The sequence below is a fragment of the Mauremys reevesii genome, linkage group 1 (assembly GCF_016161935.1).
Source record: "Mauremys reevesii isolate NIE-2019 linkage group 1, ASM1616193v1, whole genome shotgun sequence".
Classification (NCBI taxonomy): domain Eukaryota; kingdom Metazoa; phylum Chordata; order Testudines; family Geoemydidae; genus Mauremys; species Mauremys reevesii.
Window position 1 is genome coordinate 216,805,845 of NC_052623.1, and position 13,105 is coordinate 216,818,949.

General features: G+C 42.8%; 1 protein-coding gene across 1 annotated transcript in view; it reads left to right on the plus strand.

Annotated features, from left to right (window-relative positions):
* Positions 1 to 295: 295 nt before the first annotated feature.
* The window catches only part of LOC120383448 (transient receptor potential cation channel subfamily V member 6-like), a 38,569-nt gene continuing 25,759 nt past the window's right edge, over positions 296 to 13,105 (plus strand). Inside the window, exon 1 of the mRNA XM_039501633.1 lies at positions 296 to 787. Within this exon, the coding sequence (XP_039357567.1) occupies positions 660 to 787 (128 nt within the window). The 5' untranslated portion in view covers positions 296 to 659. The remainder of the gene's footprint in view (positions 788 to 13,105) is intronic.

Genomic DNA, 13,105 nt, shown 5'->3' on the forward strand with positions numbered 1-13,105 from the left:
CGGAGAGGCGAGTTGGGAGGTGTGGCCTCCTTTGTGCTGTGCCTTGGTGCCTGCCCAGCAGATAGTATCTTTCGGGACACACTCTCATTTGCTCACAGAGCTAGATGCTGCTCTGCCTGATCTGCGCAGCCCTCTGTCTATTTTCAGGTCCCACCGCTCAGATGCACCTTCCCAGAGGTAGCCAGGGGTGGATTAGGAAGAAACTTCTCTAAATCCTAGACCTTAGAAATGGAAAAGGCATATTAGGAGCTGAAGCCTTAGATACTCCTCAGCAGCTGAGCAGGGTCAGAGAACCTGAAGCATAGGATCCCAAGTGGCTATCTCCAAATCAGACACACTTTTGGGGTGGGTTATTTTGGAGATCAGCTCGCTGCTCCGTTTCATTCTGATGGTCGGCGTGGCTCAGGATGACCTGCTAGCCAGAGGTGCTTACTGGTAGCTCATTTTTCCCCCCATTTTCCTTTTTGAACTGATACATCTGAGCTAGCTGCGTATAGGCGATTCCGGGCAGAGTTAATAAGCGGTAGTTGGGAGAAGAGAGTCCGCCGAGCCATTCAGTGAGACTGCCTTAAATCTTTCTGGGTGAGGGTTGCTGGCTTCTGCTTTGGTATAGAAGGCTGCTCCAGCTGAAGAAAAGGAGGAGAAAGGAAAAAGAAACAATGGGGTTGCCTCTGCCTGGGAATAGCAAACCTTTCATCCAGCTCTGGAACAGGCTCAGACACAAGTTACAAGGCAAAAAATACTGGGCTCGGCGTCTGGATGAAATCCACCTGCTGCAGCAGAAAAGGTACGGTGTCGCTCAGCCTTCTTGCCTTTTCTCCTCCACATGCTGCTTTCTTTGTTAAAGCTTGCATGTCTCTTTGCCCAGGCCTTTCTGACGGTAGATAAACTCAGCGAGTGCTTGCAGCACTTTTCTATCTGTCTCTCAGATTTTTGTAAGGAGGAATGTCTCTGGACTTCACATTTTATCTCTGCTCATCGATGAAATGAGTTTAGTGGGTCTCAGAAACAGTTTCGTCCCCATGAATGCAGTGTGTAAACCTACTGCATAACTGGACACAATATGCAGTTTCTGCTCAAGAGGGATGCAGCGCTAGAATAGCAGGGGGTGTGTTAGGGTAAGAGAGGCATTGGCAGAACTGTGTGAAGGTCCCAGGACTGGAATTGCCAGGGAGAGCTCTGTAGGGCAGTATTGAAGGGAATCGGGACAAATGATTGTAGTTCCCAAGGCTGGAATAACAAGGGGCTGCAGGATAGGTGTGGGATCCACTGACACATCTGTGTGGGGAGCCCAGGTAGAGATTAGCAGTTGGGTTGCTGGAGATCAATATTGAGTTGCATGTTCAAGAACTGTATGTGTGGAAACACACAGCATATGCCTGCATTATGCCTGCCTGTGACTAGTAGTATCTGCTCCCTTACTTTCACAAGTACTGATTTCATTCCCTTAAAAATATGTCATTTATTCTCTCTCCAGCTGCTGTTCAGAAAGGTCATGTCAATATGAAAGTGTTTTTGTGCAAAACAGCTTATGAAGCATCAGCATGAAATTCATGTACTTGCTAATTGTGTGTGTGTTAGTGCTGCCCTAACTGCTTGCTTTGAAAATATGATGACTTGTTTCAGAGGAATTGCTTCCTACCTCCCTGAAGCCCTTTGCCTTTCTTTTCTCCCTGAGCACAGTGGGTCCAAATCATTGTTATCCTGCACCCTTCACAGCCACTTTTGCCAAGTGGGTATAAAATGCTACTGGATCAGACTGATGTTTTGCACCCACTTGGCACAGGCATAGGTGATTACCCAAGGTGCAGAGCAACAATGGGCTTAATCTTCTTCTCCAGGGGGAGTTATAGGTGCTCAGATCTTCTGTCTGTATGAAGTATATTGCCCATCACCATCTGTCTGTATGAAGTATATTGCCCAAGCTCTTTGCTGCTGAGGGTGCCTTTCTCTTGTTGTATGAAGAGATGCAGCTGCATTTCAGCAATGAGGATGAAGTGTATGCTGTGCATGCTCAGTTTGTGGAGCTGTGGGATCTTTCTATAACAGACCTTTATAGAGATGACAGTCTTTAGGCTGATGTGTTGCACACCTTCACTTAGAGATCTCTAAGATCTTCTGAGAGCTTGTTTTTCATAGTTGCCTGTGAAAGCCCTCTTCATACATAATTTCTGAATGTTCATAGAGATCCAAACAGCTCTTTGGCTTATCCCTTCCAAATGCACACACTTGATAGTTGTGAGGGGATGTGAACATTCCTTCCTTTCCAATACCCCTTCTATACAGCTTATGTCACTTTGGAAGCAATATAAGCAACACTGGCATACAGTAAAGTCCCCAGAGGGAGTTATACCGGTATAGCTATAGCAGACACACTATGGTTATACCGCTAGAGTTCTGCCAGTCACTTTCCCCATGGAGAGAAGCCCTGAGTCTCATCTTTAAACCTTTATTCTCTCCCTTTATTATTATTGTTATTATTATTTGTATTAAAATAGCAAGACCTCACTGTGCAATCAGAGAACAAAAAGATGGCCCTTAGAGCTTAATCTCCTAGCTGCTGAATAAGGTGCCACTGAATTTGGTCAAGGCTTTAATACAAAATGTTACAGAGAGGTAATATTACAGAAGAGAGAGAAAATTCTTTTAAAGGTAGAAAAGTTTTAAGTCATAATAGCCTGTAGAATTTATCTCTCAGAATAAGGGCCAATATATAAACCTACCCATTCCTTTCAATAAAAGCTCTGTCCAGTGCAGCTTATAAGGTGTATTTCTATTATCTTTTTTCTCCCTAAATATATCTAACCCCTTCCTTTGGGGAGAGGGAGGGAATGTTTTACAAGGAGGCTGCTTTGTGGATTTGAGTTTTGTAATCCATGTATAGGCAGAAATGAAGGGAAACCAGAAATCTTCTGATTTGGTGACTTACTCATTGAACTGTCCCTAGAAATCCTTCACTGCTCCAAGTTTTTGGAAAAAAAAACTAGTGTAAGCCAGTGAGGCTGCATTTGGGTAATTTTGTTTTTGCAGTCTTGGTGGTCAGATACTGTGCCGGACCATTCTTGATTAACTTGTTCTACCACTACAATAGAAAACACATACTGGATAGACAGTAATACTCTCCTTTTCCTTGCACTCCAAACTATCCCATTATAATCAGTGCTGAAACTAGTGCAGAATTTGGCTCTCTTTGTCTGTCTAGTCCACAAACCTATCTCGGATGGCAGCTGATTTTATAATTTGCCTTGTTGTGTAATAGTTGTATGATGGGATAATAACAGAATTTCTTCCTGATCTCTTCCAGTTGACAAGGAGAGGGATTGAGAGCTGTAGTAATTTCTCATGTGTGTCCATCCTTCTCTGAATCTTATTGAGCTATTTCCAGTTTAATCTTGCATTATATAACAGTGCCCACAGGGGTGACAGAGTGTAGCAAACATGACAGCATTTCACACTGAGAAAGAAGGGTCTTTGAGTTCACTTTTCCTCTCCCCTGACATTCCTTTACTGCTAAGCAGCATTTCCTCCCCTGCACAGCATGCAACTGGGTATGGGATGCTGGGAACTTGGCAGCTCACATCCATGTGTCTGCTTTGTAAGATTGTCTGTGGAGGTGAACTCTGAAAATTGTATAGGATTTAGGTGTATTACATTATAAAAAGCCAGTATAAAGGAGATGTGCAAGAATGCAGCAATTACCATCCCGTTAATGAGCCACACTGTGAAATGGCTGAAAAGTATTATGGAGGAGGTGGGGGGGAGGGGTGGACTGTAGCATCAGGTATGAAACAAACAATTTGGGTTTATGCCAAGAAAGTTAATAATGGATGCAGTGTTTGCATCCCGAATAGTGTAAGAGGTGTACAGAGAGAAATGCATAGAGCTGCACTGAGTGTTTGTGGATTTAGAGAAGGCTTATGACAGTGTTCCTAGAAAATTGTTCTGTATGTACTGGTCAGAGTGCTGGCCAATGAGGAAGAGAAAAAAAAAACGACTTCACACTCCCAAAATGGCAATGTTCAGATGGACACCGGACAAAATGAGAGCTGATAGTCTATGCAACAAAACAGTATGAGCCATAATGCAGATAGGACCCATCATGGAAAAGCTGAGGGAGTATTAACTGAGATGGTTGGGTCATGTGAAGCAATGAAATCTGAGATATGTTGGCCAGAGAGTACAAGAACCAGTAGTCATGGGACGAGGACCACGAGGAAGAACTAGAAAAAGGTGGTTCGAGATGCTGAAGGAGGACATGAAGAAGGTTGGTGTCAGCTTGGAAGAAGCACTTGACAAGAATGCTTGGAGATAAAGAACAAAAGTCTCCAACCCCAACTAATGGGACATGGTAAAGGTGAAAAAGGAGAACTGATAAAAAAGCAACATTTAGCTTGGGATTTTAGCGAGCTAGGAGCTGAAAATAATTCAGATTAAAATAATACCTATTTTACCTCATGGGACTTTGTGAGGCTTACCATAATTAATTTATGTGTGTGAAAAGACTTTGAGATCATCAGTTTAAAAGCACACTAGATATTAAAGGTATAATTATAATTACATGTAAATTGCATGGGGTGTTATAAAGATTCTATTGCCATGAGTTTGGGACAACCTGCATAACTTGCAGAGAAATATGCAGGTCATTCTGAAGTAGTCGCAATAAGAAGTTTATACCCCTCTACACCACCAAGTATCTTGGTAACGTACATATTTGCCTTAGTTTACTGGGGAAGGGTGGTTGTGTAGCTCTTTAGTCTCAGATAATTCAAAGGGGGGTGGCAATCTAAGGGGAATCACACACCTACAGGAACTTGGTACAATATCTCAAGTATAGCAGCAGTATTTATTTTATCTTAGCTGGCTTTCTCCAGGATAAGTAATAAACTTATACAAATTCTCTGGAATCTGCTTATAGAAACTATGCCATAAGACAGTGATTCTCAAACTTCTGTGCTGGTGACCCCTTTCAAACAGCAAGCCTCTGAGTGCAACCCCCGCCCCCCTTATAAATTAAAAACACTTTTTATATATTTAACATCATTATAAATGCTGGATGCAAAGTGGGGTTTGGGATGGAGGCTAACAGCTCGTGACCCCCCCATGTAATAACATCACAACCCCCTGAGGGGTTCTCACCCCCAGTTTGAGACCCTCTGCCATAAGAGAATTCCACTGAACACCAAAAAAAAAAAAATTCCAATACATAAAACTTCGGTGTGCAGTGCAGGCGAGGAGTTAGAGCAAGTGGGTGACTAGGAACCAGGACAACTGGATTTCTTTCCATTTCTTCTACTGACTCACTACGTGACTTTGGCTGGGAAAATCATTTCACCTCTGCACGCTTCCCACTTGCCCCATCTGTGCCATAGGAACAGTAATGCCTATTGTACCTCATGGAATATTGTGAGGCTTAATTAATTAATGTGTGTAAAAGGACTTTGAGATCATCTGTTAAAAGGCACAAAAGGAATTAAAGGCATTATTATAATTACATGTAAATAGCATGGGGTGTTATGAAGATTCTGTTGCCAAGAGTTTTGGGACAACTTACCTAACTTGCAGAGAGCTATTCCAGTCATTCTGAAGTAGTCACAATAAGAAGTTTATACCCCTCCCACCATCACCGCATCTTGGTAATGCCACATATTTACCTTGGTTTATTGCGGGGGGAGGGGGGGGTGTGGTGAAGATTGTGTGACTCTTTAGTCTCATCCATGCTGTTTTTTTCCCATTTGAAGTACTTTAATTACTATGTACTCCGTGTCATAGCTGTATGAAATAAACTCAGCTTTATGTTATGAGATTGGATGGCTCAGGATCTGTGAAGGGATACACAGAGACTTTTGCCCCTAAATCAAGGATCCAATCTGCCCTATGCTGGTGGCAACAATAGCAATAGCATTTTTCATCTGTAGATCTCAATGCAATTTACAAAGGAAGTTGGTAATGTTTTAGAGATTGAGAAACTGAGGCACATGACTGGCCAAAGGTCACCAACAAAGCCAGAAACTGAACCCAGGTTTTCTGAGTACCACCCCAGTACTCTAGCCACTAGTTCACAGTGTCTGAAAGTTAGTATCAGCCCTTGGCTTTTCATTGGCTAAGTGAAATGATCAGTGACTTAAGGCCTAAATGTGCCAATGAATTAGAGCTGCATTCCCCTGGAGTCAGTCACAGTGTTTACAGAACACAAACAAATGGCCTGTCACTCCATCTACTGGCTGTGTGATAGGCACCGCTCTTCTTACATCTCCTTGTCTGCACCCCAATGAAAACATTAGGCCAAGATTTTCAGAAGTAGTAAATAAGTGACCTGATTTTCAAAGGTGCTGAACAAGCAGCGCTCGCTGAAGTCAGTGGGAGGTATGTGCTCCACACCAGTGAACATTAGTCCTCTTTTAAAAAAAAAAAAATCTAAATATGGACTTAGGAGCTTAGCTCTACTCAACCAAATTTTTTAAATCTTGGCCTTCATGTTTTTCTCTGGGAACGGAGTGGAAGAGCATCTCCACCACAACAGCTGTCAGGGAAGTGGTGCTGTTCTAGGACTGGCTGGTAAGGTTAATGAAGAAGACCTGCAAGGAAGCTGTGCGGGTCCTGTGATTCAGATCTAGCTGGCTCTTAGTGAGAGGGTTAAGATTTGTGTTGAAGGATGGGAGATAAGTTTCAGAGAACAATTTAAACTTACTATTGTCTTGGTGAATATAGAAATGATCCATGATGAATTGCTGGCCCAGCTTTAGTCTCTCAGTACACACTTTAGGTCCCCTAGTGGAGGAGTCCTGGGATGTGGTTTCTGACTGGACACTATCCCTGGGGAGGAGTTTCTGTTTGCAAGCAGGGTGGGTAGTTTAATCTTCAAAGGGGGGGAAGCCTTAGTTTGCAACTTCTTGTCTGTAAGTATTTGTAATTAGTAACTCAGCAACACAATGAGTTTTATTTATTCTGAGTTTTATTGCTACACTTTGTTTTCACATATTCAGGCTGATAGGCACCTTAGAAATACCTAACCATACTTATTGTAACAAACCTAAGGCCACCTAAGATTTCAAATTTGTCACTGTGCTGGAACACTATGGCTTTTTGGTGCTTACAAGTGACAACAGGAATAAAACATGGATTCTTAGCCTCCTGCCCAAAAGCACAAGCCCCAACACTTGAACTACAGGAGAATCTCTGTTCGCATCAGAATGGGGTCTGACATGCAGTCAGGCTTTTCTCTATCTCTCTGTCTTTCTCTCTCACTCACATGCAGTTCCCAATCTTTTTGCTTGGAGCCTCTGTTCCAAAGCATTGAAGTTTGGGTTCCCCGTCCCTTAGTCCCATGTCTCCATGTCCCAAATGGTTACCCAATCATCTACTCTCCATTCTTTCCCTTCTCATCTTGGCCTTGTAATTGAAAAGTAGTTTTGCTCCTTTTCATATTTTTTTTGCCTTTCTCATCATTCTCTACCTCACCTGAAGGCTACATGCTGCTGGACAAGTGGAGGAGGGAGTTTGGTGGTAGCAGGGAGGAGGGGGAGGGGTGTCTGTTGGTGATTTCTTAGTGCTGAGCTGCTTCTGCTCTCATGGCTGTGCTGAGGACCAAGGGTGCAGAGGAGTGAAGCTTGGGCCAGTGGGCTACTTCTGAATCTGTGTGTTAGCCCTGTTTACGTTAGAGCTGTGCATGGTGTTACATGCTACCACAGGAGCAGGGAGTAAAGGCTGGTAGGTTTCAAGATTCTGTCTGATGCTTTATCTGCAGCTGTCAGAGGTGCAGCAGGAGTGTGGGGTGGATCCAGCATCAGGGAGACCTCTCTCTGCCCTTGCTGCTCCTCTTTTCAAATCTCATCCTTTGGACTAGTCTGATGCCCCTGTGGTGAGCCCGGCCTCAGGTGTAAAACCCCTGACTACACACTAGCTGGTTTGTTTCATTTCAATCAATACACTGGCTTTGCAAATATAAATTCTTTATTTTCAAAACATATTCTTTCCCTCCTTGTCCTGTCAGCCAGGGTTCAGCTTGAAAACTCTTTAAAGAACTGGCTAAGAAACTATCAGTACAGCTGGAAGCCACCCCCCTCTTGCGCCTTAGCAGAAGATGTTTGTGAAATCCCGTGTTTGGAACCATTTCTATTAGGAGGATATAGTGACTCTCCCAGTCAGTCGTTGACCCACATGCTCCCATCCTCGCTGTTTCCTGTTGGGTTTTCCCTTGCTCCTTACTTCACCCCCATCCAGCCGATGAAAAACAAAGTGTGACTTCTGCAATCTATTACTGAGTCATTTACTAATAATTGTATCCAATAAATACTGCATAGCCTTGATACACAGGACACACAGACTCAAGGAGCACCTGCAAACAGCCACATTTCTTCCCTCGCTACAAGGAATCCAGTTTAAGTTTCAAGATCTTCCTCATTGCCTACACTACACTGTGGAGTGGGGGGGTTGTGCTTCCTTATAGCTTAGGGATAATCCCAATGCAGTCTTATAAAGGGGTGTTCACTAATGAAGGACAAGTTTCAGCAGGCTAGAAATCCTGTGCGGGAACTGGTTTCCCTTTGTGAAATTCCCTGTTCTTGCCACTGGTCAGACCAGAAATACGCATAAACAGTCTTCCTGTCTTCCAATCATGTAAAGTGGAGCCAGAGGAGGCAGCTTAGTGAAACAGGGAGTAACAATTAGTTAGCATTTCAAATATTCCAAAAATAATTAATATTTTCAACTGGCCCAAGGTTTGGTGACTTTTTTTGGTTTGTTTTTCACATTATCTGAACTGGTTCACCCCCTTCCTGATATTTACACACTTGGAACACTGCTGTAGCTTATAAAAGTCTGGTTCATAATTATAATTATATGGTTTGGATGACAGCCAATTTCCCCTGTTGGGTGCCAGAAAATTAAATGAGGATGCATGTGGAGCAAGTATGTAGACCATGGCTTTAGGAGGTAGGTGAAGCTGAGGTAGTAAAGTTTTAATGATTACAGAAGGGAAGTAGGTGTCAAGGTTCCTAGACTAAATCGGGACTGTCTCTATAAAATTGGGACATGTGGTCACCCTCGTTCTAGTCCTGGCTGAGCCACTGATTTTCCTGTGGGTAAGTCCATATTTTGAAAAATGGCCACTGATCGGGGTGCCCAACTTGAGACCCCTAAAATTAGAGGGTATTTTTTAAAAAAAAAATTGGCCTAATCTCTATAAAATGAGGATAATAATTAATACTTGGCTGGCTCTCAGAGGCTTCATTAGTAGTTTGCAAGGGGTATACAGATCCTTGTATGAAAGGTGCTACAAAAGCTCATCTGCATCCATGCCTTCCCAGAACAGTTTGTTGCCCAATCCTCCCTTCTCCTGCAGTTCATTCTAGCAGTCCAAATGCCTTCTTAGCCATCTCCTGCTTTGGGGGGGGGTTAGACTTTTCCAGGAGCACAGGATCTTCCTGGGCCAAAATCCTAACAGCACAGCACTACATCTTGCTTCACTTGTGTTGAGTCCTGCAGGTTATGTTCCTGGAGTGTGATTTCCTGACCCCCTTGTCTGGTCCTAGCCATAATGTCATCAAGTCCACCTGCTTTAAGCAACAACATACAGGTAGGCTAAACAGAGCATTCCTGTAACTGAATATTTGCACGGGGTCAGAAAGACATGTACAAGATCACACTTTAACCACTCCCTGGCTTATTCAGGATTGTTCCCCATAGTCTGTTCTCCAGGACTTTGTTCATCCTTGTTTTCAATAACTCAGGCAATGAGGCTCACACTGCTTCCTCGGTGACAGGAAATATTTCCTGATATTCAGTAGGAAACACCTCTTTGTTCATTTTCACCACTTTATTCCAAGTCCTTTCTGTACTCAATTCCTCCCCTCCCTGCTGTTTGCAGCCATCAAATATGCGTAGGTAGTTACACCCACCCACACACACACACACACACACACCTTCTTAGTTGTGACTTAATCAAACTATTCATTTTTCCACTTATTCTTCTAATGTTTCCTGATTTTTCTTTCTTCTCTGAATTTCCTCCAGTTTGTTGATATCCTTCTGGCACAGAGATACCGAAAATTCAATGTCACATTCCAGGTGTGACTAGATGAGAGAATGAAAAAGTGTATTTCAAAAGAGCTTTTAGTTTCAGAGCTCTAAGGTGGTACTACCAAGAGAAAAACTGAAATAAAAAATTGCATCAAGAAAAGAAATCTGATTTTTACATGTCACATCTCCAACTTAAAACATTAGTTTCATTGCAAGTTCCCTGTTAATGGCGTGGTGTGGATTTTCATGTCAGTTCTCCATTCAATGGGTTGTTGAGAGACCCTGGCTGTGAGCTACTTCTCATCTCTGGGACTGCCCAGACTAATAATCAGAGTGGGTTGCAAGGTGATTTTTGTAAACAAACAAGGCTACTTCCTTCCATTATGATTTGATGGACTGTATTATTCATAAGTAGTCTGGTGACTGACCATGGGTGTATTGGTGAATATGTTCTTGAGTCCCAAATGTTTCAAGAATTTTAGAATCCAGAAATTCATCCTGCAGAGTGCATAGTTCATTATCAGCTATTTCTGTATTTAAAATGGTTTGGTCATCCCATCAGGGAGTGGAAATGATACCATAAGACTTAACAGTATGTAACACATTGGCCACTTTGTAATGCCCCACCATGGGCCATCAGGAGCGATAGAGCTACTTAAACTAAAGGAGAAGTTTTGCTAGATGCTAACATTAGTAGTTGGTTATCCTGTATGGACTACCCACTCAAGGCTCCTCATGAATAGTGAAGAGTTGAAGAGAACTGTATGCAAACACTGCATAGGCTGAAATTTGCTCCCATAAACCACTGATTGAATACATTTGCAGAAACCAGGACTGGGTAATTGTATGATTCACAAACAGAAAATGGGTAAACTCATTGAATAATGTGTTCTGACAAATTCCACCAGTTCTATTAACAATACGAAGCACCTTTTGTTTTGTGCAGCACGTTTCATACAAACAGAGCCCTGAACCCACAGAAACCTTAGAGCTAAATAGCAAACCATGGGAGATGGAGGAAACCTAAGAGTAATAGACTTGGGAGGTAACATTAAAATTGTCCCAAACTCTATGATTTTGATTTACAGGGGTTTGTGCCATCTTACTTTCATTTTGAATTTCAGGCTACAAGGATCTCCACCAACAGTGGTTAGATTATGAGAAGAGACAAAAGAGGAGCCAGTGCCATATAAGAGACAAAAGAGGTTGGATTCTGCTCTCACATCAGCATGACTCTGGAGTAACTCCACAGTCATCAGTGGCATTTACTCTCACTAGTACACCAGTGTAAACAAGATACAATATGGCCTAAGGCCTCTTTTAGGTAAATCAAGAATAACGGTAATGAATACATTACACAAGTGTAGAGATCAGACAAAGTTACAGAGTTTGGATGCAGACTCAGATCTAAATTGGAACTTACCCAATGAGGATTTCATTACCAGTGTTGCCAGATCTCACAACGTCATCACGAGTTTAGTGATACTCAGTCTTTTGTCTTAAAGCTCCAGCTCTTGGAGTCAAGTGACTCTGACAAACTCTGATTTCTTTTTCTTTCTTTCTTTTTTTTTTTTAAGTAAGTTTCTAGGCCTTGTGGTTGAGGAAATAAAAAAAAACATGTTCTGAGTGCACCTCAAAGGCTCAGAAACCAGGAAGCAAAAAAAATTCCAAAATTAGTCTTTACAAAAATGATGATTTTCTGGATGTCTGATGTATGATTTTTGAACACTTGGGGTTTGGCAATACTAGGTTCTTGTTTGGGCCTGCTATATGGAGGCACGAAAGTTTCAATTCTGATCCAAACCTCATCACAGTGTGAAGGGTTTGGGTTTGGTTATTTTGTTTTTAGACCCAGGAGACATCCGACAATGTAATAATTTGGTATAACAGGGAATCTTCAGTCCCATCTAGTGAAAAGTTAAATTTAAAACTCTGCATATGGGGTGGGGAGCGGTGGGATAGAAAAGGGAGCTTGCAAAGGGCTTGGAAAGTGACTGGGTGAGGGGAGACCAGCTTCTTCTAGTCCTCTGTATGCATTTGTATTTCTCTGTGTGTGCTTCTTTCATTCATTATCCAGAAAACTGTGATCATTAACCCTTCTTTCTCAGGGCTCCTTAATCCCCCTGGGAAACCAGATACTTCTTCCTTACAAATGGGCCTGAGCTCTAGCCTGTCTCTGTCACAAGGTAAACCTTTTCCTGCCCCGGCCTTCAGAGACTGAAGCCCACATTGTAGGGTTAAAGTAACACTCCTGTTGACTATCCTTGACCCCTTCCTACTGAGATTCCCAAGGCTGGATAGAGCCAGCTGCTTCTTACCCTCAGGTTGGAGGGACACAGGGCAGGATGAGATCTTCAAGGGGTGGCCTCTGGAATTTCCCCAGCCCTCTAGAGAGGTGGAGGGGCTGCACTATGACTCATTCCTCACACTCCCCCCTGCAGCTTCAATGAGTGCAGCAGTTCTGCCTTGGGAAGAATGCTGGCTTGGCAGCCAACCATGCTTGGGGCTGGTGGCACTTTCAGTTACTACTGGCTAACTCACTGAGCATATTTCCCCTTTTGCTTGTTTCTCAGAATGTTTCTTATCATGTTTGCTAATTACTGAATGTAGATGTTGCCATAAGACCTAAGACCATTGGTCCATCTAGGCCAGCATCCCACCTCCTTCTGTATTGGATCAGATTGATGGTCCTCCTCGTCTTGAATCAGCAGTGAGCTACTGTACGTGAAAACGGCAATAACAGTTGGCAGAGTGGGCCTGCAGCATCCCCCCATCAGTTCAAACATCCTGAGACCAGCTTAAAAATTATTAGATGTTTTAAAATAATACATTTGGGGTTCTTTTTTTTTTTTGCCTCCTGGCTTTTGAACCTTTAGGGGACACTTGAGTCATGTTTTAAACTCTTCCCTGCAACGATGAGGGCTAGAAACTTGCTGTTTTAAAATCAAATACTGAGAATTTCACATCATCATGTGCCTTGCAGAGCTGGGGCTATAAGAAAAGAACCAAATATTGCAAGACTGGTGATAAAATTGTGGGAGTTGGCTGCACTCTCTTGGCAAGGCTCTGTGAAGTTCAGGAGATTGAT